Here is a 17,608-nt window from a genome sequence, read left to right as displayed (position 1 = left end):
TAAAAAATTGTGCTACTTTTGCTGATAAAATGAGTTTCCCTTATGGCAATTCAGTTAGAATTTATGTGACTAACAAATATCTTGGCTCGTGGTTATTAAAGCTATAAATGTTGTTAAGAGCCTGATTTGCAAGTAAATATGGCAAATTTGAGTTTTAATTTCTTTCCATTTCCTGTTAGTTCCCCAAACCTGGCACAGCATGGCTTTGATTGCTGGAGGGAGTTTGAACACTCATGTTTTTATTGGCTCCTTTGATAACTTTGCTTAATGAATGTGTTTTCTTAAATGATACTGAATGGAACACAACCAGCAACTGCTGCTTCCTAAATAAAGTACAGTTATTTTGGTCATCCTAGTGTGTCCCTCCTCCCACACTGACTAGTGACATGGGTAGTTCTCCACTAAAGAAGCCACTGTTTTCTGTGACTGATCCCGGGCTGTAATAGGTACATTTGTAATCAGTCCATAAAAGAGAAGTCAGTCCTGAATTTGAGGGAGAATGTCTGCAAATGCTTGAAATTCTGCTTTTCCCAGTGTATAAGACAGAACTTCAGATAATTCCCTCTTAAATCCTGTTAATGGCTCTTAAAAATATCTCCTGACACTAGAGACTGCACTTCTGAGTGTTGGTTTAATGACAGAGTGGTAGGTCTTAAATGCTTTTCTGATTGTGAGCAACTTAAACCCACTTTTTTTCTCAGAATCTCCCGTGTCCTGGCAACACTCCTGTGGTCCTGCAGGTCTTGAACCACCCAAGAGTGAAGAATGAAACTGAAGGAGAAAGACACTTCTCAAGATCAAGTAATTAATGCAGTGTTGTGGGAGACCAAATTCCAGTTCCTGCATGTTGGCTGCCTTGTGGATTTGAGGCTTTATTGGGGTTGTAGGGTTATAAAGGAGGCAAAGGGTTGTAGTGTCCTGGGGCTTGAACCTTTCCTCTCTCTTGCTTTCCAGTTTCTCAGGGTTTGGAAAAATCCCTGTGCTTGAGTTGACCTAGCTGAAGCTTAACTTGCTGACAAGACAGCAGTATGGGGAGAGTACCTGCTTTTGAGAAGATACTTGTACTAAGCTGTGTTCCCCCTCCAAAAGAAGTGTCTGGTATTTGAGCCCTGATCTGTGTGTTGTCTGGTGGGCAGTGCCATATGAGGTGTTTCTACCACAGCAGCTCAGCAGCTTGGCCACTCCCTGAAGGGACTGGTCACTTCAGGAGCAGGTGGCATATTTTAAGGAACTTGTATGTGTCCAAAGGTGAGAATTGGGCAAGCTGGGGCTCTATGCTGGAAGCAGCTCTTTGAACAGCTGCAGTTATTTCTTCCGTGTTGACTATCTCTTCCACTATCCATCTAAATCAGAGTTTCCGATGCCCACAAGGAAAAAAAAAAAAAAAAAAAAGAAAAAAAAGAAAAAAAAAATCAACAGTCTACACAGTGCATTATTATGCATAGGGACAGAGCTGCAATCAACCTTGCTGACTGGAAAGTGCCAGAGGGAAACACCTCCAGTGTTTCTTGAACTGAGGACTGGCTTTATTTCTGTGGCGCTTGGTGTGCCTTCAGCACAGCACCCAAGGGTCCTGCCTTGCTTGAGTCCATCAGTTCCGTGGCTGGGAATTAAACTCTGTGCAAATGTTTTGGATGAGCTGATTAACATAGCGGTAGAGGTTGTCAAATTCATCCACGAAGAAGGAATGCTCCTTAGCAGGGTCTGATGCAATGGCTTCCAGTTCATCTGGGGCTGCCCAAGCAACTCCAATGGAATAAGCAATGACTCCTGGAAAGAAACGCAAAGTTTACAAAAAGCATAAAAGTTTTAATTGTGGTAAATCTAATTTAAGACCAATACGGCAAATGTAGTTTCCAGACCACAAAAAAAATGAACAGTGAGTTTCAGTGCTCTCTGTATAAAATAGGTGTTTTCAAATTGGAGGAAAGTTCTAGCTTGTGCTTTGGAAGTACCCTTTGCCAACAGCAAAAATGTTTAAGCAATAGTGAAGCTTTTGCTCTGGGTCTAAACAAGAGATCCAAACAACAGGATCCTGAGCAACAGGATATTGTCCAAGGGCAAGTGTTGGAAAATATATGTCTGTCTTGACTAGAAAGCCAAAGGAGTCCTCTGTTACTAAGACAGCAAAAATCCCTTGAGACCTCCTAGACAGAGCTGCATTTATGATGATTTATAAGGTTTTTTCATAAAGTTCTTTATTCAGCTATTAAACAGATGCTGATCTTGGAGCTCAGTGGGATCCCAGGGAAAAGTACTACTCTTCCTTCATAAGGTTTCATCCAGTGCCTTCAAATTACAGCAAACTGCATTTATCTAACCTGGATAAGTGCTGAGGCATGAGGGGAGAGCAGGCAGTGATAGATGACCTTACCATTTTGGTGAGCTGCCATGGCTGGCAGGCTGACATCATCATAAGACCTGCCATCTGTGATGAGAATCATGATCTTCCTTTTGTTGGGTTTGGACTTGCTGAACAGCTGCTCTGAGGCATAGCTGATGGCTGCTCCCGTGCTGGTGCCCCCACTCCAGTAACTGATCCTTTTGATAGCGTTCAGCACATCCTGCTTCGTGCTGTACTTGTCAAAGCTGAACTCCAGCCTCTGCTCGTAGGTGTACTGCACAGCTCCGATGCGCGTGTCGGTGTCCGAAATCTCAAACTCCTTGCTGATGTTGGCCACGAACTGGAGAACCGTGCGGAAGTTGCCGGTGCCGACGCTGCTGGAGCCATCGATCACGAAGCCGATGTCGGCGGCGTTGAGGCACGTCTTGCTGCAAGCCAGCCGGTCGGTGTCGCACACCCGCTTCACCAAGGGCTGCACCACCTTGTGGAGGCTGAACCAGCTGGGCACGTTAATGGAATAGAAACCACTTGTCCTGCACACCGCCTGCAAGGCAACGCGAGGATAAATGCAATGGAAATTCAGTTTGCCTGTTTCAGCTGGGGTATGTAGCTGAATTGTAAATATAGGCTCCTGGAAAGAGCAGTGCTGGAGTCTGAAATGGCCTCCCCTGCAACCACCATCTGCTTCCCTGGGAAATGATGTCAGCGTAACATCACAGATACTTGTGTAATGTGACAGTTTTTCCTGCCTTTTTTTTAAAAGTGTGGGATGGAGCTGCTATTATAGTAGTGAAAGAACTGTAATAAGTGAGTTTGCCACCTGTCAGGCTTTTTTATGCAAGTTACATTGTTCATGGGAAAAGCATCCAAATCACAGCTGCTCGTAGCATGGCTCCCATGGACATTACAGGAGCCTGTGTGTTTGCCAGGTAGCAGCTTCAGCTCCCATCCCTCCATTCAGGACAGGAAGGGAAGTTTTGCCTGCTGACAAACCCTACTACTTTGAAGTGAAACCTGGGGCTTAAGTTGAGGATAACTTGGTTCGTACCCTTCTAAGCAGAGAAAACCCATGCTCATTTTGTTGGCTCTGCCAAATAGTAAAAAAACAACCAAAAAACCCCCAATAACTTCTTTAAGTAAATACTCATTAGGGCCAGATCTGTGGGAAGCTTCTGTAGGATTAGTGGGAGTCGGGTGAGCCTGGGTAGGAAGTGGGGCTGGCACAGAAGAGGACGTGGGAGAAGTCAAGGGGTGGAGGAAGGGAAGGGTGGGGCAAAGAGTGATGCAATCTGGCTGGATCAAATTGTCTTTGGCTTTAGTGCCTTTTAAATGCTAATTCCTCAGTCCTCTTGGGGAGAATATTTTGTTAAGCCGGGCTTTATCTATCAGCTTTGTGATGGTGTGTTTTAGGAGACCAAGGCATTAGTCTTGACTTGCATAAATCCTAACATCTCCAAGGGAGATGCAATTCCCTCCAGTCTGGTCTCCTCATGGTGTCCTGCTCTCATTTGCTCTTCTTACTGTCTCACTTCTATTTTAGTGTTACGATGCAGCAGTATCAAGCCACCATTCCCTCCTTACTTTCCTGTTCTGAGCCCACTCTACTCTCACTTCCACTGTGTCCCTGGCAGGTTTGCAGAGATTCATTGTAGCTTTGGTTTAAAAACATTAAGTGCAAGTGAGACTACAATCCAATTATATGCTGACCAGAGACAGTGCAGCTCTTTGGAGCAGCTTGGAAACTTATGGGAGATTATTTCATGGCAGAGCAACCCAGCTCAAATGGGAATCTCTTTTCTGAAAATACCTGATAATTCAACCCTGTTTCCTAAGCCCAGCCTTGTCTGCCACTTGGTAGATATCTCCTGCCTTAACTGGGTACCAGCTTGTCCTGAAGCGCTGTCGATCAGACAGCTAGTGTTGGTGCTAAATACAAATCAATCAAAGCTTGCATTCTATTTTTTTCCTGCACATGGCAGGGATTTGTCCTTTTTCCAAGAGCTACTATGAAGTCCATTGCAGCAGAAACAAATACCTGGAAAATAGCCTTCATCCACAATGAAGGGAATGTTTGAGTTATCCAGTATAGCTGAAAAACTAGGATGTGCCTGTGTTGGGACTGTGCCAGCCTTTGCTTGTGTGGGACCTGTTTGTCAATGCAATATTGACTTTAGGTTCACAGGGCTCCTCACCCTTTCCCTAGTGGGAGATGCACAGCAGGAGGCTGGTGGAAAAAACAATTCCAAATTGCTCAGGCTGCAATTGTATTTTGTCACGCTACTGTGTATTTGGAAAACCTCTCATCTCAGTACAACTGTGGGTGCATGCTAAGGCTTAGTTGGTCAAAAGCCATTTGCTTGATGATGTACCTTAAACCAGAACTTTACTGACTTCATCCCCTTTCTGACCTCAGCATTACTGCCTGGGTTTTGTACAGAAAAGGCAAGACAGTATGTACAAGAAGGAAAAGAAATAACCATAACTGGTAAGAAGGAAAGGGAAATGCCCTGAATGAAGTAGTTTGGAAAGTTTAGTTAGAGCCAAGCTCCTGGTCAGACTCAGCCTGCTAAGTACCTTGTCCACAAAGTTTGGTTCGATAACGTTCTGCTTTTCGCCTTGAGCAGCTGCTTCAACAGTGACAAAGAAAATGTTGATCCCTGATTCTCTGGCCAGCCTGGAGGCCTCTTCCACTCGGTCGGTTGGCCAACCATCCACAATCACTACAACCACATTGGGTGCTCCGCCTCGGTTTCCATTAGCATCCAAAAAGAAGTTTTTGTTAACAAATGAAAGTGCTTTCCCTGCAATAGAAGAGTTGAGGAGGAGTTATGGATCTGGAAGCACTCTGTCTGATAATATCGCATGAAGTAGTAGGCAGAGAGCTGACTCAGGTGCTGGAGGCTGCAGAGAGCTGGGGAAGCCAGTTTCTGTGGCTGTGTGAGCAGGAGGGGAGACCACTGCTACTGGTGCCAGTGTTTCCTGAGCCCTCCTGCACTGAACACCCTCCCAGTGCCCCAGAGAGGTTGGGGGTGATGAGCTGGATTATCAAGGATCCCCAAAGCAGAGATGGGAATTGCCCACAAGGAGACAGGTATGTCCTATCAGCTTATGATGGATTTGCAGTGTCTGGGATCAGCACATGCAGGTCATGGTGGGAGCAGCGCTCTCTCGCCAGCCCAGCCCTAGCACTAAGCACTTTTGGTCCCAGCCTCTGTATCCTGTGAGGAGGTGTGGGCTTACTATAACCACATAGGCTCTGAAGCCTTCCTTGAGCTGAGGATGTAGGTTCTGAAGCCTTCCCTGAGCTGAGGGTGTGCAAGCCGCCACATCACCTACCAACATTGGAAAGTCCCCCTTTCTGTTGGATTTTCTCAATGGCATTCTTTAGATCCTTGGAGTTGGTATAAGATTTTAAGTTGAATTCTGTGGACGGGTCATCACTAAAAGGAGAAGGCAGAGCAAATGTCAGTGCTTTGCTTCACATACAGCACAAAAGCCGTAGGGCTGGTCTGTGCTACCTGGCTCCTGAGTGCAAGCTGGAGTGAGGCCTTCAGCACATATCAGCTTAGAGCAAGAGCTGCCAGAGTGTGCAGTCATGCCCTGTGGCAATGGGAATGTCTGGGAAACTCTTACCCATACTGAACAATGCCCATCAGAGGACCAGCGCTGCCAATGCCAAGGGCTTGAGCCACGTTACCAAGGAACCGCTTCTGGAGCTGGAAGCGGCGTTTGCCAATGCTCCAGCTCCCATCCATTAGGAAGGACAAATCAACCTTGCAATCTGAGGGGAGATAAAGAAACATGGAAGATATTTTTCGTCCTTTTTGATTGTTGTGCTTCTTGCAAGCAGCAAAGGCCTGTAAAGTCTGCATCCAGTGCCTTGTCCTGCTGTATAAACTCTATAAAAAAGCATTTGACAAGGACAAGTCACAGTTGGCAACTCAACTCTGCCCTGCTTGTTGGTAAACACAGTCCTTGGCATGACTTTGTCCCATACAGCATCTGGGGTTGGCTGCGTGACAAAAGGGCAAGAATCTTTGCACAAGGGTTAGTCTGGGAGCACTGCATTTTGGGAGCTGGGGAGGTCAGCCCCACAGGAGCAAGCTGACTTGTATATCCTGTGCCCTGAGAGCCGCATCTTGGGCTCAGCACGCTTTATTTGCAAGCCCAGATGTGATGGGAGTTTATAAACCAGCTATGGTGCTTGGATTTTGTGGTCTGGCCACCTGCAGAGCACAAACTACGGATTCCCTTGGTGACTCTTTTGTGGATTTAATTGATGCAACAGACGTAACAGGAACAGTCACTGTGTTAATGCTGCTCAGGAGGGAGGGAAGTTCCTGAGATGTGTGGTGCTTGGGATGTGCCTTGGGGGAAGGACTCTGTGGGGTCTCTTCAAGGCAATTGCAATCCAGGATTACTGACAACAGTCCTGGCAGCTCTGCACTTCCAGATGAGAATTGCTGATCAGCTTCCTTCTGGGCTGGAGCTAACATCATGGATGATGATTTTGGTTGGGGTGTTCAGACCGAGTGGGGGCTCTTTTTTTGTGTGTTGTTACAGCCTTGTACCCATGTGTCCAGCAGCAGCAGTGTGCTGTTGTGTGTTTCCTCTCTGGGCTGAAAGCAATGTTCTGTAAAAGGTATGCCGGTACCCGAACAAACTCTTCCCTTTAATTACACAGATGAACCTCATGTTTGTGCTGCAAATGCTGTCTTCATCACTGCCAGCCTGCCTTCACATTTCTGCAAGTTAGTGGTGAAACATTCGTCTTTGGTCTGCGACTGGGGGTGAGATCAAAATTTGGCTTAACTAGAGCGCTAATTAGCATTTTCCCCTCCAGCGTCTGGGTCATCCTCATCTCTTGATTTCCCTCTGATGATGCCTCCTACCAATCAGACTGTTCAAACTACTGTGTTTTAATCATTAGGTAGCCCGAAGGCTACAAAGCACCAATTGTTCTTAGTGGCTTATGCAACTGCCTCCCATCTCATTACATTCAATTTTTTCTCCCATAGCTGTCTCTTTTTTCTAATTCTAATAATGCTGAATTACAGGAGCGTGACTGAGAACTGTGTCCGCTCACAGCAGATCGTGAGGCAAGGTCGGGAACCCACAACAAATACCTCAATTAACAGCCAAGTTTTCCTGAATTTCTTGTCCTTCTAAGGGAACTAGTTCATGAGATCTGTGTGGAAAGTGGGCAGTTTGTGTCGCCAGCAGGGTCTGGGGAGGCAAAGATTTACATACACTTATAGGCAGACTTGGTTTGTGGGGAGGATTCCGGTTCGGTGCTGCGACATGAGAGCGACACTGCAAGAGCACAAACTAAAAGTGCTTCATAGGGAGGTGAGCACTTTCTGATTTGCAGGGAGGCAAGATCTGAATTAGGGCTTTTATGGTCCTAGAGTAATCAGTGGGATGAAAATTTTCTTTCTAGTGTGACTTATTTCAGTTTAACTGCTGGAAACATAGCTGTCCTTGCTGGCATCTCCACTGCACCAAGCTCTGTTTTCCTGCAGTGCAATGGGGTCTGTAGGGCAGAGCCTTCCCTTTTTCTTCTTCTTTCCCTTTTTCTGTGTCAGTTTCAGGTGTATTTGACATCTTTGACAGGGAAAATAATTCTTTAAATATTAAGAGGAATGACTGGGAATACATAGACATTTGGTTCAGTAGTTACTGTAAAGAGTCCAGACAGTGTTCAGCTGCACAAGGATGGGCAAGAGAGGACCCAGGCACTGTTGGAAGAGTGAACCCTCTCTTTGGGGTGACTTCTAAGGAAGAGGTGGCAGGTGACCCAACCTCTCTTTCTTCTGCTACTTTGGGCCTCAACTAAGATGGGTTAATGAGTAAATCTGCCTTTGTAAATGGCCATAGAAGATTTCTGAGTAGGGGAACCTGCATTTTCCTCTCTGAACTTGAGGGGTCCTTGATGCTCCCTCTGCATCCTCTCTCTCCTGGCTGTTGCAGGTGTTGGGTCCCTTTCTCGGGTGGTTGCCTTCCCTCCCACCCACAGCTGTGGGAAGGGTGCCTGCACAGAGCATAGGTATGGGAGCATGGGCTTGCTCATCTAACCCTGGCTGCAGCACGCTGGTTTGCTGTCCTCTGCCATCAAAGTACCTGAGTGAAGAAGCTCTGCACGCTGGGAGCATGGAGCTGACACTGCCTGGAGAGAGGTGGTAGGGAACACCCACTATCTCACTGCCCAGGTAAGCTAAATTTTGGTTATTATTTCCTTCCCTGTAGAAGCAAAAACCATTTCTGTGTATAAGAAGGGTCAGCAGAGAGTGCTCACTTTTTCTCTGCAAGGGAAAAACGTGCTCCTGGATTTTCTTAGGCTTTCTTGAAAACTTACCTTTTGCTATTTAATTTGAATGCATCCTAGCAACATGTAATTCATAATGTCATTTAATTACGAAGTTAATTCTGAAGTACATACTCTGATTCCCCTGGGAGATGGATTCCAGTGCCTTTGGATTCAATTCTTCCTTTGAACTGAAGCCTAAACAGAGAAAGGAAAGGATCTATCAGTGTGTCCTTGGTCGCTGTCCTTGCTCTTTTTAAGAAAATGGGCACCAGGGTCACTGCAGAGACCCCCTGGCCTGAGGATTGATGTGGGAGGGAAACGAGGATGGGAGGACATCCTTGGAGCTTACCTTTTTTCATCTACCTCACTCCTGGGGTAAAACAAGAGCAGAGACATTTTTTTAGGAAGGCCACCAAAATCTCTCCCAGCACCAGCTTTGAGGTGCTCCCCTTTGGGAGTCAGTTCCCTAACTGCAAGAGCTTGGGAGAATCATGCACAGGTAGTGGGCTCCTCAGGAACAGGGGCTGGTGGCCGCGGTGTGGGACGGTGGCTCTCAGCAGGCTTCCCCTGAGAAGCGGCACTGCCACCCTGCTGGCTCACTGTGCCTTACAATGAGCTGCACAACGTGGACGAGCAACAGATTTATCATGTTATTTTCTGCCTGGAGAGGAGGGCACAGGCAGCGACTCACTCCAGCTCGTTGCAGCTGGGGAAGCAATGCAAGCCACAGCTCCTCAGGTGCCCCCAGAAGTCTAGGTTATTTTGCAAAGCACAAAAAAACCCAAACCAGGGTAACAGAGAGCTACAGTAAAGTCAAGGGAAAATCTCGTGGGTCACTAGTGGATTCTAGTGAAGTATTTGAGTGGTAACAGCCTTGAAAATATGAGTTGATGTCCTTGTGAACTGTACTGACTCACGGGACATCATCAGGCTGGTGACAGAAGGTCATGTCTTGAATGTGTGGGAAGACTCTCCTACAGTCCAGCATCCCCCTTCCAAACAAGGGCAAAGAGCTGTTTCTTTTCAGTACAGCATGACAAGATTAAGGGGATTTAGCTGGGATAATCCTCAGAAGAGACAGCAACGATCAGACAAGCTACAAACTGAACACTCACCAAGAAAGCTGTTGGTCTAAAGAACAGCAGAACAGCTTATTATTTTTGTAAACCACATGTTAGAACTTTTAAGAAAAATAAGAAGAAAACTTCCTAAAATATTTATCACCAAGTAAGTTGAGGAAAGATTACTGACTTCAGAGAAACAGTGAAAAGTTAATTTAATAAAGTGTGAGTTTTATAAAGAAGAGTATGAGAAACTACTAGGTACCATAGAGTTTGTCTCTCCACGGCAGCCAGCCTTGAGCAAGCCAAGCATGAGAGCATCAGTGTATGTAAAGGGTCATCAGGGAAGGTCACCACCTAAATGTGATGGGAGATTAACAGCCAAAGCTGAAGGTATTAAGGACCAAGCCATAATAAGGCAAAGTACTGTGAAGAAAACAGAGGGAAGTATCAGCTCTGTCCCCCTCTGTAACCACTCCTATTTCTATTCCATTTAAGTCTAGAAAATTACCTCTCATAATTGTCAAATACAACATTTTGGAGTCCTTTTAGCTGCATGCTGAAAGCTGCACATAGTTTTGGTTCAGGGGCCATGCTTGTATCAAGTTTGAGTATGCAGGACCTGGTGTAAAGCTGACCTGATTTGTACCTGATCCCTGCTGGGAGGCTTCAACACATGGCAGCATCCATACTGGACAGGGGTGCTTTGGATTCTCAGTTTGAAATTCAGCTGCCAGTGCAGAACGTTCCTACTGCAGGGACTAAACAGAGCTGCTAACAGCAACACCAAGGCAGTGATTTTCCTCTGCTTTGCTTGTCCCCAGACATTTGCTGTTGCTTGTTTCTAGAGCCAAGACATGGAATTAGCTGGAGCACTGGGCTTGGCATCGTATGGGAGCCCACAGGGCTGCCTGTGAGTCAAGCAGGCAAAGGGCACAGAGTTGCCCTACTTTATTTACAGCAAGAGTTGGTGATTGCTTTGCCTGTTTTGGTTGAGAATTTCCCTGCTATGTCTGGCCAGGTTAGGAGAGCCCCAGGGCTGGTGTTGCTTTTTGTCACGGTGTATGTGGTGCCTGCGGTGCCTGCAAACCCTCGTGCAGCCTCCCTGTGCTCCTGCCCAAACTTTGGACAGGATGCTTTCTGGACTGGGAATGGGAGCTCTCCACCCATCCTGGCACAGGCTCTTGTGACAGAAATGCCTCTCTCCCACAGTTAGTGGAGCTGGCCCTCTTGTGCCAGAGCATGCTGGATGCATCCAAAAGCAGGCTGGCAAGCCAGGCTCCAACTGGCTTCATCTCTTATGGCTGGAGCTGTTGTCCAGCGCACTGCTGGCTTGTGTCTTGCACCCTGGGGATGAGCTCCCAGACAAGGAACAGGGAAGAGTGCACCTGGTGTTGTGTACTTGCCCACAAGAGCCCGTTTGGATGAGGACAGGCAGAGTGGTGGTGCTGGAGCAGCACTGCCTGGGGCTGGCCACTTATTCCTGAGTGAGGAAAAATGATGTGGAATAGGGGTGACACCAAATGGCTCCATCCAGTGATATCTGCTGCAGGAAACATTTCTGACCTCTCTCAGGCCTGAAGGTCTTGCTGACATGGACCAAACCTGCCTTAGAGGAAGGCAAATCTTGTGCGTGTTTATGGTTAATTTATCTGATGCGGAAGATAAAGGCAACATGACTTGGCCATGCACAGCCTCTCTTCGTTAACCACATGGATGACAATGATTGGGTTGTTTTTGTTTGTTTTTTTTTTTTTTTTTTTCTTTAAACCTGAAATAGTCATCAGCCTGCCTTCCTGACTGTGTATATTCCAGTACAGGCTTTAATTACACAGGCACATAATAGTTCCTCAGCAGCAGACCAAAGCCACGCTTCATCCTGCAGCCTGCATACCTCACATGTGCCAGCTTGGTATCCCATATGTGCAGTTCCCCCCACCCTCCCTTGCCTTATCTGCAGAATGGAAAGTAGGTGGATTTAACACTGTAGTGAAATTAGAAATTAACATGTGCCATCCATTTTAGCAACTAAATTGTGTATGAAAGATAATTCATAGTTAGCTATTTGCCTCATGCGTTTATCTACAGCCTGTAAAATCCATATTCTTTTCCCAGGCATACAGCTGACATTAGCTTTGTCAGCATGGAAAACTCAAATGTAGGCAGTGCAGCATTTTTCATTTTTAGTTGCCAGTGCAATTATCAGATCTTTAAGGTTATGGGTCAGCTGGCTGATTTGTGCTTAGTGGAGCAATAAGGTCACCCACCAAATACTCTTCCCCAACTAATTGGGGAGGTGGTCAGTCTCTATGGGCCTCCCTGTTCTGCCAGTTCAATTTAATGTTGGTATTGCCATGGGAATTTCAGCTTGCTGCATGGGCAGTCTACGCCATGCTAATTAAAGCTCCCTTCACTGATTGTCACAGCTGTCCATACTGATTAGACTTCCCATTCATTTAAGTAAGACAGCAGTGATTACATCCATGCCAGAAACCACTCCTTTGAAGTGACAATCTGAATTCATCAGACTTTATCACACTAGTCTATGCTGGCACTTCAGTTGCTGAGAAACTATTAATACAACATCCCTTCCCCCCTGCCCAACTTTTCCTTGCATTTAATGCAGTCTGTCATTTTCTGCCTCAAAATATCCCTCTGCACCCTGGCCCTTGTGCTGTAGATTTTCCTTAATAAGCACCCTAGTGGCTTTGGAGTAAGAGGAGTATTCAAGGAAATGGCCTTTACAAGGGCCACCAGCACAGCCTTCTCCAGCATCAAAACCAGTGGTGGGAAAGACATTTTATACTGGATAGTCAGGCCCCTTGTAAGGGGGAGAGTATCACATCATGAATCGGTCTGTATCTTGTGTAGTCTGCTTCTAATGTTCCCAAGGAAAGGGAGCTATTAAATCTACAGCTGGGAACTGCTCCTGATCAAGGGTTGCACAAGTCTGGTCTCATTGCTAGTAACACCTGGTTCAAAGGTACGGGTTTTTTTCTTTCACCAGTACTCATAAAAAGATTCTTATCTCCATATTGTCAGTTTTTAAGGCTAAAATGTCAGAAAGTTTCAATGATGTTCATTATTCTTTACATTTGACATAAACCCTCCTTTTCTTATCTGAATGTCTTCCCTGAGTACATTGACATCAGGATAATCTGTCATGTTCTTCACTGATTGCAGCTCTAAACTGTTATCTCAGCTGTGGCATTCCCAAAATACCTTCTCATTTACAAATGGATCTCAGTAGCTAGAACCCCTTTCCTGTAGCGTAGCTGCCACTTTAGGCAGGAACTCAAGAGTGATGAAAGCACAGAATAATCTGCTAAAATGTAAACAACATACCTTATTTATAATTTTAAATGCTGTAATTACTTCTTAAAATGAGATTGTTATCACCAGTGTCATGGGCCTGATGAATAAATAGATTTAACTTTTCCCATGTGTGATGGAAACCACTTATTCCCAGAGTAGTTACAAGATGCTTTATATACGTACCTGTGTCAAAAAGGCTCAGTCCAGGTTTCCATGAGTCTATTTCCATTGCTTTCAGACATGAAAGACAAAAAAACCCCTATTACTGATAATAGTGCAAATACTAGAGGTCACGAAGTTCTGACTCAATTTAGAAAGGTCAGTTCAGACAAAAACTTATATTAACAACTTGGGAGCTGAGGAAATCAGTAAACTTGGGAACTTTTCAAGCCATAATTAGGAGCCTTGTATCATTGCCCTCAGAACATGAACCTTTTTTAAGGTTTTAAATACACCTCTCTAGGTCTGTTTTGGTTTTGTTCCTCTAAATTGCATTGGTACTGAGGCACAGACCTCAGTATATTTTTTCTGGTTTAAGTTGTTTTTCACTGAAAATCTGCGAGTACCTCTCACCTACAGATTTCTCTATCCCCTCAGCCCACCCAAACACAAAGAAGTTGTCTAAAATTTGCTTGCTATTTATTAGGCATGGATAACTTCATCAAAATTGCTGCCCTTATAAATAAACCCCAAAATGTCTTTGTTTTTGTAACCTGCTGAAAGATGTTCCCAAAAACTGATGTTTTGCTCTGGGTTGCAGCCAGATGAATGCCCTTGCATCTGACTTAGGACAGAAAGAGTTCCTTGGAATCCCAGGAGGAAAAGATTTAACTCTCTGAGGACATGATAAGCTGCACAGAGCTGGTGTGTGCTTGACTGGAGCCAGCGGGTGAACTACAATGTCGGCTTCAACAAAGTTTTGCATGGGCTTGCCCGTGTCCTCCAGCCTAGAGAGGGCACTGACCTTGTCCTTAGGCTGCCTTTCCCATGAGGAGCTATCAGCTTCTCCTTGGGACGGAGACCTGCTGGATGGGACTGATGGCTGAATAAGGTGTGTGGTCTCCCTTAGGGTGGGAGGAGCCCTGTCATGTTTCATTGCCAGGGCAATTTCCCTCCTTATGCTGAGCACTACTTAAACACCCTATGAAGGATATAAAACTGAGGAAAGTGAAGGGCTAAGTCAATCATGATGCACACAGAAGATCTGGGTTTTTTTGTGATTTTTCTTAGGAGGAGAAATTGGGTAAAGAAAGGGCAGGCCTGGGTAATGGTAAAAGAGACAGGAGGAAAACCAGGACTGTTCCTATATTCTGACGGTGTTATTTGCCAATTCTATATACATCCTTCTGCACAGTCATGAGCAAACATCAGTGACAGGTGCTAGGGGTGATGGTTGCAGAGGATGGGGACCCTACCCACAGAGAAGGGCTGATGCTTATTTGTTATGAGTGGCCAATGTCTCCTGAATTCTGTCACTGAGAAGAACAAATTTCAGTGGAACCAGTTTGTGAGTCGATGATCTCCAAAGGTGTGCTTCCCCCTCCCAGGCTGGAGGAGCACCCAGTGACTATGAAAAAGGAAGATTCATATGAAGCTGCTTTTCATCCTGACCAGCTGAAAAGAAAAACCAGACGAAGAGCAAATTATGAAGACCACCCTGCACTTCTCGAGTCTTCTGTACAAGTATGCTGCTCTGTGAGTTTCAGTGGCAAACCTGTTTAAAGCAGTAGGAACTGTATGGCACATGGAACCAGCTGAGGAGCTGCATAAATGTTTGCCCTCTTTTCTCCTCTTCATGTGTCGGGATCTGAGCTGAAGGATCAGAACAATGGAATGTGCCCATCTCACGTGTCACAGGCTTGTTTCTGCTGCCACCTTACAGGGAGCATCCTCAGAAACCAGGCTTCTTTAACACCTCTGACTGTTTACAAAGACAGGCAGATGCTTTTCAGAAAGATAGGCAGATGCTGAAAACAACTGCTTTTTATCAGTAGGAGCAATGCTGAGGTTTTTCTAGATTAACAATTAACAATTTCTTCAGCTCAGATGTCCACAGGTACTCTAGTCTGTCCAAATCCCTGTGGGTAGGAGCTGTCTATTGGTTCTTCAACCAGTCTTCTCAGTTTAGAACTTCCTGTGGCAGTTTATTATCCTATTGAAGAAGATAAGTACCAAGAACACAAGATAAGTACCAAGAATTTGGGGGAGCTGGCTGCAAATATGCAAAATACACAGCTTTTTGAGTGGCCTGTTTATCCAGGCAAAAGCACTATTTCTTGCATATTGTCCTAGACACATAATAAAGGAAGCTGTCCATTAAATGCATATCTGAAAGTGAAATGACTGTTTTTATAACTAGGGCTTTTTTTTTTTTTTTCCTCACTTGAAGATGCCCTTAAAAAAGGGGCTGATTTTTAAAATACTCCAAAACTGGTCTCTTTAAAAAAAAAAAAGAAGGACGCCACCACCAAAACTCTTCAGTATAATTGCCTTGAAAAATAGTCTTGAAAATTCAAGACTGAGTGAGTATGAGATTTCAAGAGTCAGTGTGCATTGCACAAGTAGTGATGGGGAAGGTGTTTTCTCAGCACACCTTTGTGACAACCTGAGCTGGTGAGAGGAAGTTCCTCGACATCACCGCCAGGCACTCAGAACTGACCGCTGCTGTTTGTACACACTTGGTGGGATCAAGAAGAACAACCTGCCTTTCCAAGAGAACAAGGACTTGTTCAGGAATTTTCCTTTGATTTTTTTAGAAAAATTTGCTGCTTGAAAGCAGTACATCTGAGCTGCCACATTCTGAACTGCAAAAAGGATCAGGACTTACTGGAAATACGGCAAATATGTATTTATTTTCCTTCTTGTTCTGTGGCGAAGAAAACAGAATAATTTATGATGGGAAATTTGTTCCTTTTAATCACTTTAGGGTGACCTTAAGGTGCCTTAAGCAATTAGGTAGGGTGAAACATTGGCTTTGGTTTAAGAAAGACTCAGCAATATTCTCCTGTTTTCCTGGCAAAGATTTGGCTAGCCTGAGAGTTAGCCAGCACATCCTCTGGTGTGGCCAAAAAAGTATGAGAAAGACGAACACGGATGGAAAACAGAAAGAAGAGAAGGAGATTGAAATTAGGAACAGTAGAAAAGCGAGGGAATGGAATACATCTTAGGACAAGTGGATTTTAAATATGCTGCAACTAGGTCAACTACTAATTGTCGTTTTGACCAGGAGATTGCTGGGTGAGATTACTTGGCTGGAATTATCTGGGAAGATAATGAGATATCCCACATAATGACATCCTCTAACCTCAATGCGAATGGCCACTTGGCTCTTCCCTGCCACAATATTCCTCCTGTGATTCCCAGTTCCCACCAAAGCCCTTGGGGCCCAGGGACACCTTCATCTGCTGGAGTCTCTCCCTCCCCAGTGGGTTTGGCTGCCCGTGCCAGAGGTCAGCGCTAGCAGAGTGCAGCTCTTGCCTTGGCCAGGGCTGTGTGAGGAAGGGCTGTGGGAAGCATCCAAGGCACAGCACAGAGGTGCACACTCTTGCCTGCGCTCCTTGTACCTGTGCCTAGGCTGGTGCCTTGCTGTCTTGACCCAGACCTTGCCTCACTTGCCTGGTGCCCTGCCTCAGCTGGTCAGACCTGCCTCACTGCTGGGGACTTGCCTGGCAGCCTGGGCTCTCAGGTCATCCTGGGAACCACCGCTGGACCTGCTCTGCTGCTCTTGCTGGGGCTGTGTGGGACTGCAGCCTTGGTGCAGCCCTGCACGCCTTGCTGCAACCCGGCTCCCATCCCGCACCCCACCCTGGGTGCTCCCAGACCAAATCTGTCTCTGAGAAACTCTGCTGTCCATCAAGGGACAGCCAGTGTTTGATGTGTGCTGAGAGCTCTGGCGCCCCTGGGAAGTTGTAGGCCTTGCCAAGTGCCTGCTGACTGGACTGCTTGCTGGAGAAGGGTGAATTTCACTTCCAGGAAGAGGGAACAGTACAGGTGATGCTTCTACCCTCTGTATTAAAAGCAACCTCTGCTCTCTCTGTCAGCCTAGAGGTTTCTGGGAACCACAGGAACAGAAGATCTAGCTCTATCAAAGATCTGATAGGCTGCACGGAGCTGATTGTTTGTTTCCTGTTTTGACTAACAAATAAGAAGAATTGAAAACCCTTTGTAGATGTTGCTTCCCATGGCCTGAAACAACAGGTCACCAGTGATGGATCTTTCCTTTGCCTTTCTCTTTCAGGAATCTGCTGGTTGGCATTCGTGCGTGAGTCTTTCCCTGGTCCTCCTCCAGGATGCAGGAAAACAGTGGGCACTACAAGGGCTAATTTGTTGTTGCTAAAACTATTAAAGAGAGTGGAAAATCTACTGCTAGCAGTCTTGCTCACCCAGGTGGACTGGAGAGCTGGCAGCCCTCTGGAAAGTGGCAACAGGCTCTTGGCGCTGAGCACCTGCATGATTGGACAAAGAGGCAGAAGGTTAAATAGCTGCCAGTGGATGCCAGAGGGAGAGGAGGGAGAAGAATCATCACAAGGGATGCAGTGGCCCCAAATTGTCTTTCTGCAGGTTTTCAAACCACACAGACAA

The 17,608-nt window shown here is 45.8% G+C and overlaps 1 protein-coding gene across 1 annotated transcript in view; it reads right to left on the bottom strand.

The window, feature by feature from the left end:
* Positions 1–1,399: 1,399 nt before the first annotated feature.
* VIT (vitrin) overlaps positions 1,400–17,608 on the bottom strand; it is a 51,226-nt gene continuing 35,017 nt past the window's right edge. Inside the window, exons 12-19 of the mRNA XM_040059320.2 lie at positions 17,410–17,472; positions 13,211–13,258; positions 8,784–8,846; positions 5,978–6,125; positions 5,681–5,784; positions 4,919–5,145; positions 2,375–2,888; positions 1,400–1,770 (exon numbers count right to left, since the gene is read on the bottom strand). Of these exons, the coding sequence (XP_039915254.1) occupies positions 1,592–1,770; positions 2,375–2,888; positions 4,919–5,145; positions 5,681–5,784; positions 5,978–6,125; positions 8,784–8,846; positions 13,211–13,258; positions 17,410–17,472 (1,346 nt within the window). The 3' untranslated portion in view covers positions 1,400–1,591. The remainder of the gene's footprint in view (positions 1,771–2,374; positions 2,889–4,918; positions 5,146–5,680; positions 5,785–5,977; positions 6,126–8,783; positions 8,847–13,210; positions 13,259–17,409; positions 17,473–17,608) is intronic.

The sequence above is a fragment of the Hirundo rustica genome, chromosome 3, assembly GCF_015227805.2.
Source record: "Hirundo rustica isolate bHirRus1 chromosome 3, bHirRus1.pri.v3, whole genome shotgun sequence".
Taxonomy (NCBI): Eukaryota; Metazoa; Chordata; class Aves; order Passeriformes; family Hirundinidae; genus Hirundo; species Hirundo rustica.
The sequence above is the reverse complement of the archived record's forward strand: the minus strand, read 5'-3'. Positions and strand labels throughout refer to the sequence as shown.